We start from the raw sequence: 18,170 nt of genomic DNA on the forward strand, positions 1-18,170 counted from the left end.
AGGTAGCAGCAGAGGTTAGAGCCTTTCTCGAAAATGGTGTTTTATGCTCGGTCCTAGAAGCTAGCATCAGAACTACCAACCACCCCCAACTTCTCCATTGAATCTTGGTGCATTCATGGTTGATTATGTTTAATGTCGCGGAGATTTTCCCTTCACATTCTATTGATACTTGCATGGTTTTATGCATCTTCGCTAAAATAATTGATAACACACTATAATATTAAATATTTGTTTCCACATTGCTCGAAATATACATTGGTAATGTTGGTAATCCTGTGTTGAACGAGAATTTCAAATTGTTTCGTTTCTATAGTTTGAAGTAATTGCTATACTTTAAAATAATTACTATTACCGTAATTTTTTCTGATGATTGTTATAAATATCATAGATTTGATATTTGTGCATCATATGTTAGCTTTATTTTGCTTGATAGAGCTTTCACTGTAGAACAAAAATATATTTTTCAGCTACGAGTTGTAGTTGCCAGTTAGTGAATTTCGAATGAAATTCTCTGAAATTTGTCGCTTCAGTTTTGGAACTTACTGTACAAACAAGTCAAGATAGGGCTTCACTATTTCATTTATAGTATTGATGAAAGTTGTGGCCCTTTCTTTATTTCTATTCCATTCCTTGACTGTTGTCTGAACCTCACTGACATCCCTGATCAAATTGAAGAGACCACAAAATTTCTCAAAGGCCTGGTCTGTTGATGGGATAGCATACTAAAGAGGGAGGCGAGTTCTTGGCCAAGATGGCCTCCACAAGTATTTTGCCCTGCTCATATACAATCTCAATGCAGGTGACTGGACTTTCAGTCATGCGATAATGGGCTGCTACTTCTCCATGACTTTTGCCCTCTCTTAACATGACTGACTGTCATGTCTATTTTCTCCTCAGTACTCATTAACTGTAAGGGCCTCTGATGCTTAGGCTCCTTGCCAGAAAGCCTTAGGAGAAGCAGAACGTTTAGAGGCCATTTTCAAGATTAAATCTTTGTCCGTTACGTTCATACTTATTGAGTCAATTACTGACCATTTCAAGCCCTGTGATGCATAGGTTTTGTTAAATATCTTTTTAAATGTCAACTGTATCTTCCTGAAAATTTGGCAAAACATGTTTTACACCTTCCGCTAATATATGGCAATATAATTAAGTACCCTGAATTAATAATTAAGGCACTTTACTTAGAAAATTTTCAATTTCCTCAGTATTAGTTGTAAATATACGAACACCTGTCGTTGACTTAGCCAAAGAATTAGGAAAGAAGCCCCGCCCACTCCTCTCTTTCTTACTCTGTCTGATACTTATGAATGGAATAGTGTACTACCATATGTTTTTTCTACGTATTAAAATGTACACGAACTACCTTTTATGAGTGATTACTTTTCATAAAGCCATTTGTATGTTTTTATTTATCATGTACCTTTCTTATCTATTTCCATGAGAATGGTGTGGTATTGGAGATATAAATAAGGAAGGAAAAAAACAGATCATAGTTTATTTAAAAGTAAGATCACTATATACATTATTTTATTATATATATCCAATAAAGTATGTAAAATATATACAAACATTTTACAGATTTTGAAGTAAATTTTTGCAGTATGTATAGACATACAAAATAAAAACCTGGTGGATAAATATATCAAAACTTATTAATTACAGGACTATATATACACTTGTATAAGGATATTTCAGCTCACTCCCCATCACTGTCTAAAAACAGATCGTCCTCGTCATCACTGGCGATGTTGACAACGATTGGATCTATGCAATCCCGGACGTTGTCCGTAAGCCAGTATTCGTTCTCGAAAGCTTGGCTTCGTTGGACAGCTCCTTTCCAAACCTGTTTAGTGACAACAAGCCTTACTTCCTCCAATCTGGCCTTTAGGTCTTTCCTGGTGAAATGCCGTAACGATGAACGTACATATAGCTTCATATGCGCCCATACCTGCTCAATGGCATTGAGTTCAGGATGGGCGGGTGGAAGGCGGACGACAATATAAACACACCTGAACAGCTTGTAACTACTGCCCCTCTAATTTTCAGCGGGTATATTTTCCAGTATATATATACTCTAAATAAACCAAGAGGTCATAATAATCTCCCAAAATAATGAAACACAAATAAACTTTATTGAATAAACTAATTTGGATACATAAAACAATAATCCATAAAGTAAGTTAAAAATGTAAAACTATACGTCATAATTGTAGTACGGTACACTTTCATTCATATTTTGTTAATAGGGAGAGAAAGAAGTGGGCGTGCCATCTTTCCTAATGGTGTCCGAAAGTCTGTCAAATGCAAAGAAAATTGGAAATGTTCAAAGAGTAAAGTGCCATTATTAATGATTTTAGGTACTTAGTTATATTGCCATACATTAGCGGAAGGTCTAAAACATGTTGGGCCAAAATTTCAAGAAGATACAGTTGATATTTAAAAAGCTATTTAAGAAAACCTATGCACCCCAGGCCTTGAAATGGTCAGTAGGTACGCATTGTGCAGACTGTACATTTTATGAAATGTTTTAAGATGATTTCTAAATGATCATTGTGCAGACTGTACATTTTATGAACTGTTTTAAGATGCTTTCTAAATATGATATGTATGTATATAAAGTGTTTTAGGATGATACTAAAAGTATGCAGATCATATCTAAAATATGTAAGACAACTATTACCTATATGTAGCAGGGTTATTTTTCTGTGTGCCGCAGTTCACATACATGCATTATTCATACATGTATAATAAGTAAATTTTTGTGAAAAAATACATTTTTATGATGAAAAAAGCTTTATTAATTTTCAAATTTTACAGCTCTGTAATGCTTTCATGTGAACACAGCAAAATGTCAGAAACAAAATTGGCTTTTCTTAAAAGATGCTTTACTCAAGCCAACTTTCCGCAGATAAACAAATCTTATGATGCCGTGATGCCTTCTTAGAACAGTACCCAAACAAAATTATATTTGACATGCTATTGGCTGTTGTCAGCATAGCAGCCAATCCAGGAGCACCATTCATTTTCCTTGTCTCTCATTGGCTGTACATTTGGCGTTGATTGGTTGAACCTTGACCCCATCTCGCAGAGATGGAATTGTGGGTATTGCGCATCTAGTACCCAAGCAGCCTCAGTGTGCAAAAAGTTATGCGAACGTAAATGCTAAGCTCTTGTGTACGCATTGGCAAATATCTGTGTGCATCGTGCCGAAAATGGCCCCTAAAAAGCGCCCGGTTCCTTCTAAGGCTTCTGGCCAAGTAGCTAAAAGAAAGAAGGCAGTAATGAAGCTCAATGAGAAGGTGAAACTTCTCGATGTGTTGAAGGAGGGAAAAAGTTACACCGCGATCGGCCGCCATTTCAAAGTGAACAAGAGCACAGTAAGATACACAAAGAAAAAAGAAAATGAAATAAGAAAAAGTGTAAGTATGACGTACTATGGCACCGCAAAGGCTGTGTCCACAGTGAGAGACAAAACCATCGTGAAAATGGAATCTGCACTCGTGTTCTGGATCAAGGGCTGCTGGAAGAAGAACGTGCCCCTTGACTCTAAGATCATACGCCAAAAAGTACGACAGCTCTACCAGCAGCTATCAACTACTACTGCTTCACAAGGTGGTGAGGAAGAGGAAGCTAAAGCCAAAGATGTAGAGGCACTGGAAGGTAATGAAGGGACATTGGAATTCTGGGGCTTTTGAAGAGGAAGAAGAGCCACAACCGGGACCGTCCTCAGCTCCCCAAGGATTTCAGGCGAGCACAGGATGGTTCCACTGGTTCCAGAAAAGGTTCCACCTAAAGTCTGTTTCCCTACATGGGCGACCGCGAAATATCTGGAGGCCTTCATGAAAATAATCCAGGAGAAAGGATATTGCCCAGAACAGGTGTTCAATATGGACGAAACTGGCCTGTTCTGGAGGAAGATGCCGTCCCAGACGTACCTTATGAGGGATGGAGCTAAAGCCTCCGGATTCAAGGCACAAAAGGACAGGGTGACCATCCTGATGTGCGGGAATGTGGCTGGTTTTATGCTGAAACCAGGCCTCATTTACAAGGCTGCAAATCCCAGGACACTCAAGAACAAGAACAATGTGTTACTGCGTGTCTTCTGGATGCATAATCCCAAGGCCTGGGTCACCAAAATCCTTACAGAGTAATGGTTACACCAGAGCTTCATTCCTCAAGTTAGGCAATACCTGGCCGATTTGGACATTGACTTCAAGGTCTTGCTCATAATGGACAATGCTGGTGGCCACCCTCTCGATCTTTATTACAAGGGAGTCCAACTTGAGTTCCTCCCTCCTCCAGCGTATGGATGAGGGCATCATCCGTGCCTTCAAGGGGCACTACACTGGGAACTCCCTCCAGCACCTAGTGGATGCAATGGACCGTGACAGCGAATTTATGCTGAAAGATTATTGGCGTAAATTCACGATTGCCACTTGTCTGTCTGTCATCGACCAGTTGCTGAAGGACATGAAGAAGGAGACCCTGAATGCCTGTTGGAGTAAGTTGTGGGCAGACTGTGTCCATAATAATAAAGGCTTCTCTCCTCAGGAAATCCAGCATTTGGCCATTAATAAGGCAGTTCAGTTGGCAAAAATTCTTGGTGGTAAGGGCTTTGACGATATCACCAAGGAAGAAGTCGGCACCCTCATTGATGCCCACTCTGACCGTCTGTAAGGAAGAAGTCGGCACCCTCATTGATGCCCACTCTGACCCCTTGACAGACCAGGACTTGGAAGAGCTGATGAAGTCTGCCAGCGAGGAAGAAGACACTCCAGGTTCAGGAGAGGAACAGGAGGAGGAGGAGGGCCTGACTTTGGAACGCCTGTCCCAAGTTTTAAAAAATTATAAACGACCTCCAGGAGTGTGTTGCAACATGGGGTCCTTACGTGGAATGGTCCTTGAAGTTTTCTAATATTCTTGATACAGCATTGGAGCCCTATAATCAAGCCCTCACCACCATGAAGAAGCAACGGCAGCAGCTGCCAATCACAATGTTCATCACACGAACAAAGGACCCGCCAAAGCCTCCCGAATCGCCTGAAGTAGTGCCCCTTGAATCGCCTGAAGAAGTGCCTCCCAAATCACCTGAGTCAGGGCCTCCTGAAGTGCCTCCTGAAGGTGCAGAGGTGCCCTCAGAGGATATGTAACTCCTCTGCTTAGCTGTGCAGTCATATATTCATCGTCATTCATTGGACTGCATGGCTAATTGTTCATATGCGAACAAACCTTCGGTCTTAACAATAGGATAATTTATAGTGCCTAGCTGGATCTGGTTAAAAAGCAGATGAAAGCAAGGAATCTTGTGATATCTGGCAACACATGTGACCGCCTGGGTGAGAGTTTACCTCTCTTGGCCTTCTCCTGGTTCATTGCCCGTTTCGTTTCTTTTAGTGTGTGTGTTTTTACCTGGGATTATGGCTTCTTCTGCTCCTTCTCGGCATCAGCGTATGTGCCCCGGAGTTCCTGGGTTTCCGTGTTCTCGTTTTTTGGCTTTGGCAGAGGCCGAACCTCACATCACATACAGTATGTGTCGTTCGAATATTTGTACTATTACGAATCCTTGCACGGAATGCCAGGCATGGCCTAAGGAGCAGTGGAGGAAGTTTTATGGCATGAGGGAACATCGGAGAGTCCACTCTTCCTATTTTGGAGGGCTTTGCTCCTATTCCCGATGTTTCGTCTTCCGCAGTAGTCAACCCCATAGTAGCGTTGTCCTTGCATCTCCTTTCTTTTCTTCCATTGATTCGTCGATGGACATATCGGGAGGTCGCCAGGGTAATATTTGTAATGTAGCCCCTTCTTCCTCGGGAGGTGTTTTGGTTCCTGAGAAGGGTGAGGTTTTTTCATCATTCTCTTCTCTTCCAGTGTCGGAGGCGTCCAAAATGGCGGCGATTTGGAAGACACTTGGGTAGAGGGTACCCTGTCCTTGGAGGGGTTGCTAGCGCATTGTGTGGAGGCTTGCACCCCCCTTCCCAGTCTGGCCAGGCCATCCCCCCTCCTCCCGGCCTCGTCTTCGCAGGTAGCAGCAGTCGGCCATCTTGTATTGCTCCGCCAGTGTCTGCCATCACTTTGAGTCGAAGTGACGCTGCAGCGTCAGCCCCGTTGATGACGTCACGGGGTCCATCTTTGTGTATTCCTCTGCCAGTGGTGTCTCTTTCCCCCTCGCACCGAGGGGAAGCCGTGACGTCACCGCCACTTGTGACGTCACTCTCATCGATGACGTATCTCCCAGTCATCTCCTCTGATCCGCTGTGCTTAGCCGTGACGCCATATCTGTTGCCCAGTTCGCAACATCTCCCTTCCTTATCTTCGGAGCCTTCTCTGGCACATCAGTCTGAGGTCATATGCCAGGCAGTGCTTCAGAGGTTGGACTCTGTATTGGATGTGAAGTTGGCTGCCTTATCGGTTGGGAGGACTGGTAGGAAACGAGTTGCTTCGTCCCCGCCTTCCGAGAAGAGTGCGCATAAGAAACTAGTGCTGTCTCCCTCTCCCTCTTCCCCCTCTAAGCCTCGTCAGCGTATCAAGCACTGAAAGGCTAAGGACTTTGCCTTCCTTTGCCTTTGAGGGAGGAACAACATGGACGTGTTCCCGAGAGTGCTGTTGTTTTGGGCAGTGTTAGTGATGTGTGTTCTGCAGGGGTTGCTTCGCCCTCGGCCTCGTATCGCGAACGTGCAACCCCCACCCCCCCTCCATCTTTGCACATCGCGAGCGTGTTGCAACCTCCCCTGCCCGTGCAAGTGATGTTAGTGCTCCTTCTTCTCCAAGGCCTATTCGTCGCCGTAAAGATCTGAAGGCGCCTGTCAAGAGGTCGAAGGTAGTGAGCACGGAGTTAGTGCAGCTGGAGTGTTTGCCTGCCTCTCTCACTGGTGCTTCCAAGAGTTCGATGATAAGGGATTCTCCGTCAATCTCGAGTGTTCGAGTTTTCCCCCCCATCTCACGTATGTACGGCTGCCACGCCTGTGACCATTCATGGACATCTGGAGTCATTTGTTGAGGTAAGTGATGTGCCTAGTGTTACAGTGGGTCTGTCTCGAAGGCCGACGCTTGGACCCAGCCCAGACAGGTTAGTAGGGGTTTCTGACTGTTTGGCTGCTAACCCTAACCCTTCTGTTAATTTTGGTGAGGAAGGTGCATTAGAAGAGCCTACACACCCTTCTCGTCGTCGGTCTCCAGTGCCAGAGCAAGAGGAAGGAGACGCGCAGGAGTTTCTGTCTTCCTTTTCGGAAGTTGTTGATCTCATTTGTGGGTTCAACAATTTGGAAAGTAGGACTCAGGCTCGGTCGTCTTACAGTCCTTCTTGTTTGGAAGCCTTGGTGGGAGCTACTCAGGACCCCAAATCATCTCTTCAGCTGTTGTTGTCAGGGCGCGTTCAGCCGGTCTTGCAGAAGGTTAACGCCTCTGTTTCTGACCGGGACGGTTCACTTTGCTCTAGGGGCTCTACCAAACTACTACCCCCGCCTCTTATGAGACATAGGAAGTACTATGCTATGAGCTCTGCATTTTTGTTGTCACGCCACCTTAATCCAGACGTCATTCGCCTGAGGCCAGGTTTGACTTTGGAACAGGTGAGGTCTGTGGCTCCGTCCTTGTCTCCACAAGATGCCTCGGGTTTGGAATCTACGGCGGCCTCCATGTTGCAGACGGTTTCTTGGCTGGACCTCATGTCTGTGGTGATTGCCAAGATAGCTTCTGACAGATCCCCTGAAGGGTTGGTGAGTGCCACCTCACTTGCCAGTCTATTGCAATTCGGGGGCAAGGCATTTTCATATTTGGCTCACCTCAGTGCCAGTTTATGGGCTAATCTTCTTCTGATTAGGCTTTGTCTAGGATGGCGAGATCGCTCAACACTGAGTCCTTGCTGGCACTGAGGAATGGAGATCTGTTGGAGTCCCAATTTTTGTTTCCATGGACAGAACTCGAGAATGCGATAGACCGGCGCCAGGCTGGCACCAAGGACCGACTGGTGCACCAAGCTGTGTCTAAGTCAGAGTCTCGCCCTCGGAGATGTCCGGCTCCTCCTCCTCCCCCGGTCCAGCAGCAGTCGAGGAGATTGTCGCCTGGTAGGCCATCGAGGACCTCGAGTTCGGCAGGGCCTTCCCGTTCGAAACAGCCTAAGTCTCAAGATCAATGCCCCTTTCGCTCTCGTTCCTTTAAACCAAGAAAGGGCCCAAGGGGCAGAGGTCAAGGGGGCCGTCGGTAGGTTGGACGCCTCTCCCTCTCCTGCGCCATGGGTAGGGGGTTGCCTGGCTGGCCATTGGGCCAAGTGGCAGAGTTATGGGGTGGAGAAGTGGGTGGTAGATGTCCTTCGGGTAGGATACCTGTTACCATTCTACTTCTCTCCTCTGTCGGACAAGCCACAGCTCAGGAAGACGTATCCTCCAGATTCTCTGAAGTTCTTGGCTCTTCGGGAGGAAGTGCAGAAAATGCTGGACAAGGATGCGATAGAGGAAGTAGTGCGTCCGTCCCCGGGGTTTTACAGTCACATCTTCTTGGTGCCCAAGGCGTCGGGAGGATGGAGGCCTGTGATCGGCTTATCCACCTTTAATCGCTTCATCAGGAAGACACGGTTCAAGATGGAGACCCCGCGCTCAGTGTTGGCAGCCATGAGGGAAGGCGACTTCATGCTGTCGATAGACTTAAGGGACACATACTTCCAAATCCCTGTTCATCCCACGTCTAGGAAGTTCCTTCGCTTCTCTCTCCTGCGGACAAGATCTTCGAGTTCAAAGTCTTGTGCTTCGGGCTGACGACAGCCTCTCAAGTGTTCACAAGGGTCTTCTCTCTCATGTCAAGTTGGGCCCATGCTCAGGGGATCCGTTTGCTGAGATACCTCGACGATTAGTTAGTCTTGGCCGTTTCCAGGGAGAAGCTGCTGCAGGACAGGGATCGTCTACTTTGGTTCTGTTTGGACCTGGGCATATTGGTCAACCAGGAGAAGTCGAACCTCATACCCACTCAAAGGATTCTCTACCTGGGCATGGTCATCGATACGACAGTGGCAAAAGTTTTCCCGTCGGATCAGAGATTGGAGAAGTTGCGGGCTGTAGCGCTCAACTTCCTGTCAAAGTCACATTAGTCAGCTCATCAGTGGCAAGTTCTTCTGGGAGTGTTATCTTCCCTGGAGAAGCTGGTCCCTCATGGGCGTCTTCATCTTCGGTCTCTGCAATGGAGACTGGGAGAATTCTTGTCTCAGTTTTATGGTTCCCCCTCTGGTCTTTGGAAGTGAAGAAAAGACCTAGCGTGGTGGTTGGACGACCAGAATCTGATGAAGGGTGTCCCTCTGCGTTCTCTCCCACCGGACTTCCTTCTGTTCTCGGACGCCTCCCTTGCAGGTTGGGGCGCGCACTTAGGCGGCCTCATCGCTTCAGGCGTTTGGAGTTTGGAGGACAAGCAGCAACATATCAACGTCTTGGAGTTGAAGGCGGCTTTCCTGGGTCTGAAGGAATTTCGGGGGAAGGTAGAGGGTCATTCTGTCGTTCTCATGTCGGACAACACCATGGTGGTAGCCTATGTGAACAAACAGGGAGGCCTGGTTTCTCAGCAAATTCACGCCTTGAACGTCGAGCTTCACCAGTGGGCAATCAGCAATTCGGTAGAGCTCTCAGCCAGGTATATCCCAGGGAAACGGAACGTGGTCGCAGACAAACTCAGTTGCCGGGATCAGATCCTAGGCACAGAGCGGTCCCTTCATCAAGTGGTGGCAGACAAGCTTTTCCAGATTTGGAGGAGACCCATGCTGGACCTTTTCATGACACGCTACAACAGGAAGCTGGAGGTGTTCTGTTCATTGGTTCCAGGTCCCTTAGCATTGGCAGAAGATTCATTCCAACATCCCTGGGACAACCTTGAGGTGTATGCCGGCGGCGGCGGCCCCCCCCCCCCCCCCCCCCCCCCCCCCCCCCCCCCCCCCCCACCACCCCCCCCCCCCCCCCCCCCCCCCCCCCCCTCTCTGGTCCCTCTCTGGCTTTCAAAAAGAACTTGGCTATACATACAGTCAGCGCCATTTGTACTGAGAATTTTTGGAATTCTCAATCATTTTGTGGTTTTTTGGACCCGTATCATATTTCCTGCAAAAAAATTGGTTGGAACAAAATGACTAATTGGCACCTTTTGTTTATCCACCCACGCACTACTGGTGACGATTTCAAAGAGTTTGTACCCAATTGTCAGCCATAAGGAGTGCATTTCTTTTGACGGTGGTCCACATATTTCGTTTTTGTGCTTTGTGTGCAGTGAGTGCCAGCGTCTTCCACGCCCTTTGAGTGATGTCTGGTAAAAATACCAGCCATGATAATATTGTGAGAGTTGTTAAACTACATAAAATTGGTAATAGAAACCGTGAAATTGTCAAAATTACTGCTGTTAATGAGAAGACAGTGTCGCGACTTCTCCAAAAATGGCGTCGGGCTGGATCTGGTGATAACGTTCCTGAACACAAACACGGCGGGGGAAGGTCTTTAAAGATTCCTACAAAGACTTTAAGGCTTTTAAGGCGTCAGTTGGACCTTAATCCTTCAATTACTGCAAAGGAATTGAAAGAAAAGAACCCTAAGCTCCTTAGAAATGTCTCTGTAAGGACAATTCAGCGCAACATCCAGAAGCGTCTAGAATATTCCAAGGTGAAAGCGCGAGTCAAGCCCCTCGTGGCTGCTAAGCAACGTTGCTGTCGTGTTCAATTTGCCAAGGACCATAAGGACTGGGACCTTGTACAGTGGCATAAGGTCCTTTGGACCGATGAAGCAACGTTCTGCGTCAGTGAGAACAAGGGCACGAAGGTTTGGAAGTCACGCACTTCGTCAATGTGTGACCCGCGGCTGACCGTGACCAGCGTTAAGCATCCGCCCTACCTCATGGTGTGGGGCTCCTTTGGCTACGGTGGACTAGGGAATCTTGTCATGCTTCCTAGATGCCAAATGCTTAATTCTGAGCATTATATTAAGCTGCTAAAGGACAATTTAGCAGAGATTTAGCCAAAACAGGCTGTGAGATCCTTCAGCAGGACGGCGCCCCTTACCACACCTCAAGGGCATCCAAAAGGTGGCTCTCTGACAACGAGGTTGAATTTATGCATGACTGGCCTGACCAATCACCTGATCTGTCCCCCATAGAAAACCTTTGGAGAATCTTGAAACGCCGCCTTTGTAAGGAGGATACGTCGACAATCCCCAAGCTTGAGATTGCAATAAGGAAGGTCTGGGGGGAAATACCCCTTGCCCACTGTCAGAACTTGGCTGATTGTCTTCCACAGTGACTCCAAAAGGTCATCAAGTCCAAGGGCTTGCCCATCAGGAAGTAGCAATGACGGCATAAGTGATAAACTAGTTTTTTTTTTTAATTTTTATAAATGACATTTATTTTTTCTGCAGGCTAATTTTTCTTTTCTCAGTACAAATGGCGCTGACTGTAGAGTGTTGAGCACTGGTACTTGGTTACGCCAGTCCACGTTCACCTCCTTCTATCTTAAGGATGTTGCCCACAGATCTATAGACACGTTTTCCCTGGTCCTGTGGTGGCTGCCCAACAGGTTGTGTAACTCATAGTTGCCCTTAACAGGGCACCTTTGTATCTTACCTAAGATGATTGTGTGGATGAGAGAATGAGTGAGTTGGCTGGTCTCCTTTCTTTTGTACCTTTCCTTCTTCTTTCAGGCGGTTTAAGGAATAGACACGTCATTTGCTGGACTGGTCTGATACAGGTGAGTAAGGTAGTCATACTGGTAGTGTGGTCGTGCAATATACAATATCTTACCCACTATTTGGTAGCATAGACTCCACTCCTTGGCAAGGAAGAGTCGGGAGTAATAGAAACCCTAGTGTCTTGGTTTGTTATTGGACAGTCAAAGTTTCTCTTTGGTTCCCTATGCAATGGTTATCCCATATATTATTGTACGTCGCTCAGGTTCTGAGTGGTTAGATATTAGTTTATCTAGCTTCTCAACGGGCTTCAGTCCCTCTCCAAAAACTATTTCTTTTGAGAGCTGGACTAGTGGGTAGGCCCCCAGCCGGTCTAGGATGTCTTATACCTCCCTCCAAGTATGAGTCTATCCTATTGTTAAGACTGAAGGTTTGTTCGATTATGAACAAATGACAAATTTTCTAAGACAATTTGTATTTTTGATAGCTACAAACCAGAGGTCTTAACGTTATACTGCCCACCTCTAGCTGCCCCTCTATTTGTTAAGTCATCCTGAGTTGGGAAAGACTGGCATAGATGAGTGGTCCTTGACCACTCTTCACCCGATCTACGCATGTTTTGCCAGATATCACAATATTCCTTACTTTCATCCGCCTTTTAACCGGATCCAGCTAGGTGCTAGAAATCATCCTATTGTTAGACCTCAGGTTTTTAGCTATGAAAAATACAACTTGTCTTAGAAAATTTGTCATTTCATCATCATCATCTTTAATCAACATTTATCACTGGTGAGTACGCTATTTACGTATGTTGTACTAGTGTAAAATACATAATTGTTTAATGTTCATAGATATTTTGTTCTTTCTCTCTGTCTCTTGTGATTTTACATACAATTTTTTCCCTTGTAAAAAGAAAACTGGACCTCTTAAATAGTAACTGTATGAAAGAAAACGGGCCATGACTAAATTCTTATGGGGGACTGGATTATTTTCACATACGTAACTAAGTCATGCTGTACGTGTGTATGTATTTATAACCTTAAAATGTAAGATTTACTTTAAAACAGTATCAGTAAAATTTCAAATATTAATGTGAACCGTAATAGAATAATATTTTAATGTATATATTTGGTGTAGGATGGTCTTTTCAGGGATACTTGGGTTTTTCCACGTTCAGGATAGGAGTTTATAAGCATTTTTAGAGGGGGGTTCCAAACATTCGCGGATTTTAACTATTCGTGGGGGGTCTGATACCCATCCCCGCGAATATGGGGGTACCACTGTATATAAATAAAAGATCAGCTCCTTTAATGGGACAGGTTGTATCTTGTCTAAGGTAATCAGTTAGCAAGAGATAGTTGAATGAGGGATTGGTTCTCCCTTGTTTCTTTTTCCTTCCTCTCTTTAGGGCAGAGTCAGGATGCTAGGCTATGTGCTATAGGTAGATGGACATGGAATGCAGGTGAACTGAGCTCCATTCCTTTGTTTTTGTTGTTTTGATTTGAATAGAGGCAAGTCCCCATTCTTTCTTGACAAAGTGAGAGGAGGACGAATCAAACCAACTCAATCTTATTAGCCTGTTTTTTGGTCTCCAGCACTGTAGTTTGTGTTGTTATGGCCTTATTGAATTTTTGTTCAAACCCATTAATCAATGGCCTGGAAGTCTAGCAACTTCACATCTCATATGAACGGCATGTTAGAGGTGCAGAGTCCCTGCCTTTGTTCCCCACAGACCAGGAAGGCAACATTTCCTGGTTGGGCAAATCTACCACTTGGTTCAGAAAATATCCCAATTCCTCCCACAAGTGGGTAAGTCTCCTAATGAAAGTTTCTGTCTGTGTAGGAACAAACAGCAAATTTTAAAGTAATTTATTTTTCCTAACATACAAAACTAAAGTTCTTTACATAAATGGCCTGCCTCAGCAACCTCTCATGTGGCACCTGGGCTGGAAGGCAAAGTGGAGTGCAGACTGGCAGGTTGGCAGGAGTTCCCCCTACCTGTTGGTAAAGGTTAAATAGTTGTTCCAGCCTACATTTATAAGCTAGATCCTATGTAAAGAACTTCAGGTTTGTATGTTAGGAAAAATACAAATTACACTATAAATTTTCTATATGTATTTTGTACAATTCCCCCCATTTTTATAACCTATACATGTAGAAAGAACCTCTGTTTGTGGAAAATAAATAAATGTATCATTCACTGATAGTGTACCAGAAGGGTTGCAATTGCCACTATCAAAGAGCTCAGAACCCAAAGTATTTATTTTCCACTTTGTTTACACCTAACAGCCTACTTGTAAGCTGAAGTAATGCCCATTATCAAAAATATATTGCTTAAAGATGTTATGAACACTTTTTTATTACATTAAAAACTTCAGTTTTTCATGTGAAATGTGTACTTTGCTAAGAATGAGAGACAAAATAAAGTTTTATTGGGAAATGCCCACTTTGCTGAGAATAATAGCCAAAATTAACGCAAGTGAATGGGTACATGCTGTCACGCAAGTTGCTTGTTATTTTGGTTTGTTTATAATTGAGAATTTGTAAGGTGTGTATTTTAAGAAAAAATAATTTAATGATATTGTTATAAAATATTTTTAAGTTCTTATAGGCTTGCATGTGTTATCATGTATTTCGTTAAGTGTTACCCTTAATTTCAGGGGAATGAGAAAGAGAAATGTACTAATAGACTTATGGAACTGGAGGCATTATCTTACTTCTGGCTGTATCTGTGTCATCTCCAGCAAATTCAAGACGTTACTGTGGTAAGTATTGACTTAGTTTTGAAGAATGCAGGGAAAAAGTAGATCTCGGGAGTTAGAAACTATTAGATCTTTAACTGTGTTGTTGGCTTCCCCTATTGTGAATTTTTTGTATTTCCTTTTTTATTTATTTGTAACCATACAGAAAAAAAGTTTAATTTTTTCCCCTTGTTCATGCCTAATATAAAATGCACTTGTTTTACAAAATGCACATTACCTACACAGATAGTTATGGTTTTCATGAAATGGGCAATATGTATAAGGAATGGGTTTGTATACAAACATTTTATAAATTACATTTTAGTTGTGTTAAAGTTTGAACTTTATTGATTGGTGAATGAACAGCCAAGGATTTTATGGAATTAATGCTGTCTTTATGATAATTCTGGTTTATATCAGTAAAATGACAGATGTAGAGAACAGCATCCTTTTGATTAGATTAATGCACAATTATATACGTTATTTGCTTATTCCAATCACATCATTTGTACTTGGGATGACACCAGAAACAGCAAACTTTGTTGAAAGGATAGAACTACTAATATTAACTACATTCTACTAATATTAACTACATACTACTCTGCTTCTGAATGCGTTGTGTTCCAAACAGCCTTTGTATCTCAAATTGTTTGTAGTAAGTTGGTTTTTAATATTTAGCACATGATTTTTCATAAAGTAGTTGCTGTTTCACCCTCAAGGAGTTAACATTTCCATGGTTTAACCAGAGCTCCATGGTGACCATACTAATGTCAAAGAATTCTCTTTCAATTGGTTTAACTGGTCTTGTGGCTGGGTGTTGTGTTGTAATGATAAACATTAACATGTGATGGATTATAAATGGACTTAGGATAAGAGTGCATTTTCTTTTATCCTCAGCAAATGCTGAACCCCGTTTACTTAAGTCAAAACTCCGGAAGAAGAAGTGGCTATGCGCAATGCGCATGTGTGCCATCATATTGTTTACATGTGACCAGAAATGGACCAAGATGCCATTACCTTTTCTGGTCATCAATGTATAGTGAAACAGATAATTTGAGCTCTTTACTTCTCTGATTTCATTGCCGAGGATCATGGATACATCTAAGTTGAAAGCTAAGGGCATAATTATAAGTTCCAGTTGAACATCTTCCAGTTTAGACTGTGGAACAGTTGTCTGTGGAACGCTTATTTAATTTTTGTGTATGAAAAGCCGTAAACCAATTTTTTTGTGAACACAAGTTGGCCCTTCTCACAATTTCTAATCATTATTTGTAAATGCACAAATTGTTTTGAAGAATTTATCATTCTATTTAGAAGTTTTATCAAAAGAAATGTTCCACACTTATTATTAATATATATATATATGCATACCTAGAGGAGGCACAAAACTAAATATGGTAACGTGACCTACTGGAAATCTTTAATCAACTCACAAGACAATTGCAAAAATTAATTTGAGCACTGAATTAAACTTTGAACTACAAAAATAACTTTATATCTCTAAAGAAAAAGCAAATTTCTAAATCAAATGAAAGACTGAAATTGTTATTTAAAACTTGACACAGAAAATGGACTGTCTAGAACAAAATCCTTGGAAAATTGAACCAGGCACAATTGATCTTACAGAGGAAAAACATAGTAAAAGTAGGCTTAATATCTAAACTGACATTACAAGATTAGCAATAAGGTTGATTTCACTCTACAGAAACAAGAAAATGCCTGAGGGCAAGATTAGCGATTTTTAGGCAGCCACACCTGGGAGGAGCACACATGTGGTCAACAGATGATTCATCCAGAAAACAATACATTTTGAAAAACAAGGAGCCATATACAACGTATTACCATGAAATTTACAAAAATTTTCCCCAAAAATGAGTGAAAAGATGAAAAAAGGATCTAAATATATCGAGCAAGTCCTTTCTGGCGGCGCACACTACCAGAATTCGCTTGAAATTCTTGAAAAATGCCTGGCGGAACAAGTGTTACCTAAATTCATTGCTACCACGCCGCATAAGGAGATACGATGAATATCCTTTAATGAATTTTCTTCAATGATGTTAAACGTCACATTGCTGCCGCAAAAATGGAGGAAAAGGAGAAATTTAAAGAACTGGAAAAAGCCTGACATAATTTCAACTATTCGATTCCCGCTGGTTGAAAACACGTTGTAGAGTAAAATTGACCTTATTGCTAATCTTGTATTGTAATGTCAGTGGATATTAAGCCTACTCTTACTATGTTTTTCCTCTGTATGATCAGTTGTGAGTGAGTAAAGGGTCGTGCTAGACCGAAAGTTCTTGGCTATCTCGCTTTTCATGAGAGATATAGGTGCGTATGCACGGCAAAATATGAAAGTATGGACAGATAAATCTTTGTGGTACGTGCTAACGTACAGCAAAATATGCGTGCATGGACATATAAGATTGACATATGCCCAATGAGTGTTAATCATCTTGGTACGTGATAATGTACAGCAAAAAATGAGTGTATGGACATATAAGATTGACATATGCCCAATGAGTGTTAATCATCTTGGTACGTGATAACATACTAGCAAAAAATGCAAAAAATAGTGAAATATAAGATTGGACATAGCCCAAATTGAGGTTGTTAATCATTTCTTACGTGATAAGTACAGCAAAAAATGGTGTATGGAACATATAAGATTGACATATGCCCAATGATTGTTAATCATTCTTGGTACGTGATAACGACAGCAAAAATGAGTGTTATGGACATATAAGATTGACAATAGCCCAATGATGTTTAATCATCTTGGTACGTGATAACGTACAGCAAAAAATGAGTGTATGACATATAAGATTGCATGAGCCCATGAGTGTTAATCATCTTGGTACGTGATAACGTACAGCAAAAAATGAGTGTATGGACATATAAGATTGACATATGCCCAATGAGTGGTAATCTTTGTGGTGTGCACTGTTGCACAGCAAGAGTTTGATTGGATGCACTTATTTGTAAGATACACTTGAATTGACACACTAGTGCACAGCAAAAGTTTGTTTGGATGCACTTATATGAATTGATACACACACTACTTCACATTCTAGCCATATACTAATACTCTTTTCAAATGTTCTCAAATACAAAATATGGTAACCGACCATGTAAATTGGCCATTTTTACGTGAATCATATGTCCCAGGGTTTCAAATCGTAAGACATCGTGTCTTGCTCTCTTCTTTCATTCCTTGGTTTGTCCTTACACCATTTCCTTACCGATGTCAAACGTATACATTCGTGACGATGATTATCACAAACGTGCTGGCTAAGGGTCAGTAATGCTTAGTATGTAATGCCTTCATCATACATGTAGCAGTACAGAGAGTTCCATTGTATCCATTTTCTTGATTATTTTAGTGACAAAGGGTTGTATGGCGAAGTACGTTTTCCCTCGGATGATGGTGTTTATTCCATTGGCGGTGTAGTTGGTCCTGGTACCCACGTCCATCAGCCGCGATGAAGGGATATGATGCAGCTGTTGAACCATCTGGGTAGGTTTCTCAGAAGAAAATCGTAGCCAGGTTCCGTTGTTTAGCCTGTGAGCAAAATTAGACTTGTCATATGTGTACAAACGATTCAAGCAGTGTTCACGCATAAGGGAAAAACTTACATGAACTCACAAAAATATTCTGGAATTCGGAGTAGTCAGCCATGCAAACTCCTCTATTCACAGCTATGTAACAATTAACTAACGATTTCAGGTCTCTGACAACCGTAAAAGTTTCCTTGTTAGGGGAAATTAATACATTGGCAAACAGATTAGATAG

General features: G+C 42.7%; 1 protein-coding gene across 2 annotated transcripts in view; it reads left to right on the forward strand.

Moving 5' to 3' along the window:
* Positions 1 to 18,170, forward strand: part of LOC135223625 (uncharacterized) — a gene marked incomplete in the record, with an annotated part of 381,927 nt that overhangs the window by 180,380 nt on the left and 183,377 nt on the right. For both annotated transcript variants that reach the window (XM_064262235.1, XM_064262236.1), the window contains 1 exon segment: positions 14,300 to 14,404. In XM_064262235.1, the coding sequence (XP_064118305.1) occupies positions 14,300 to 14,404 (105 nt within the window).

Source organism: Macrobrachium nipponense, chromosome 10 (genome assembly GCF_015104395.2).
Source record: "Macrobrachium nipponense isolate FS-2020 chromosome 10, ASM1510439v2, whole genome shotgun sequence".
NCBI lineage: Eukaryota > Metazoa > Arthropoda > Malacostraca > Decapoda > Palaemonidae > Macrobrachium > Macrobrachium nipponense.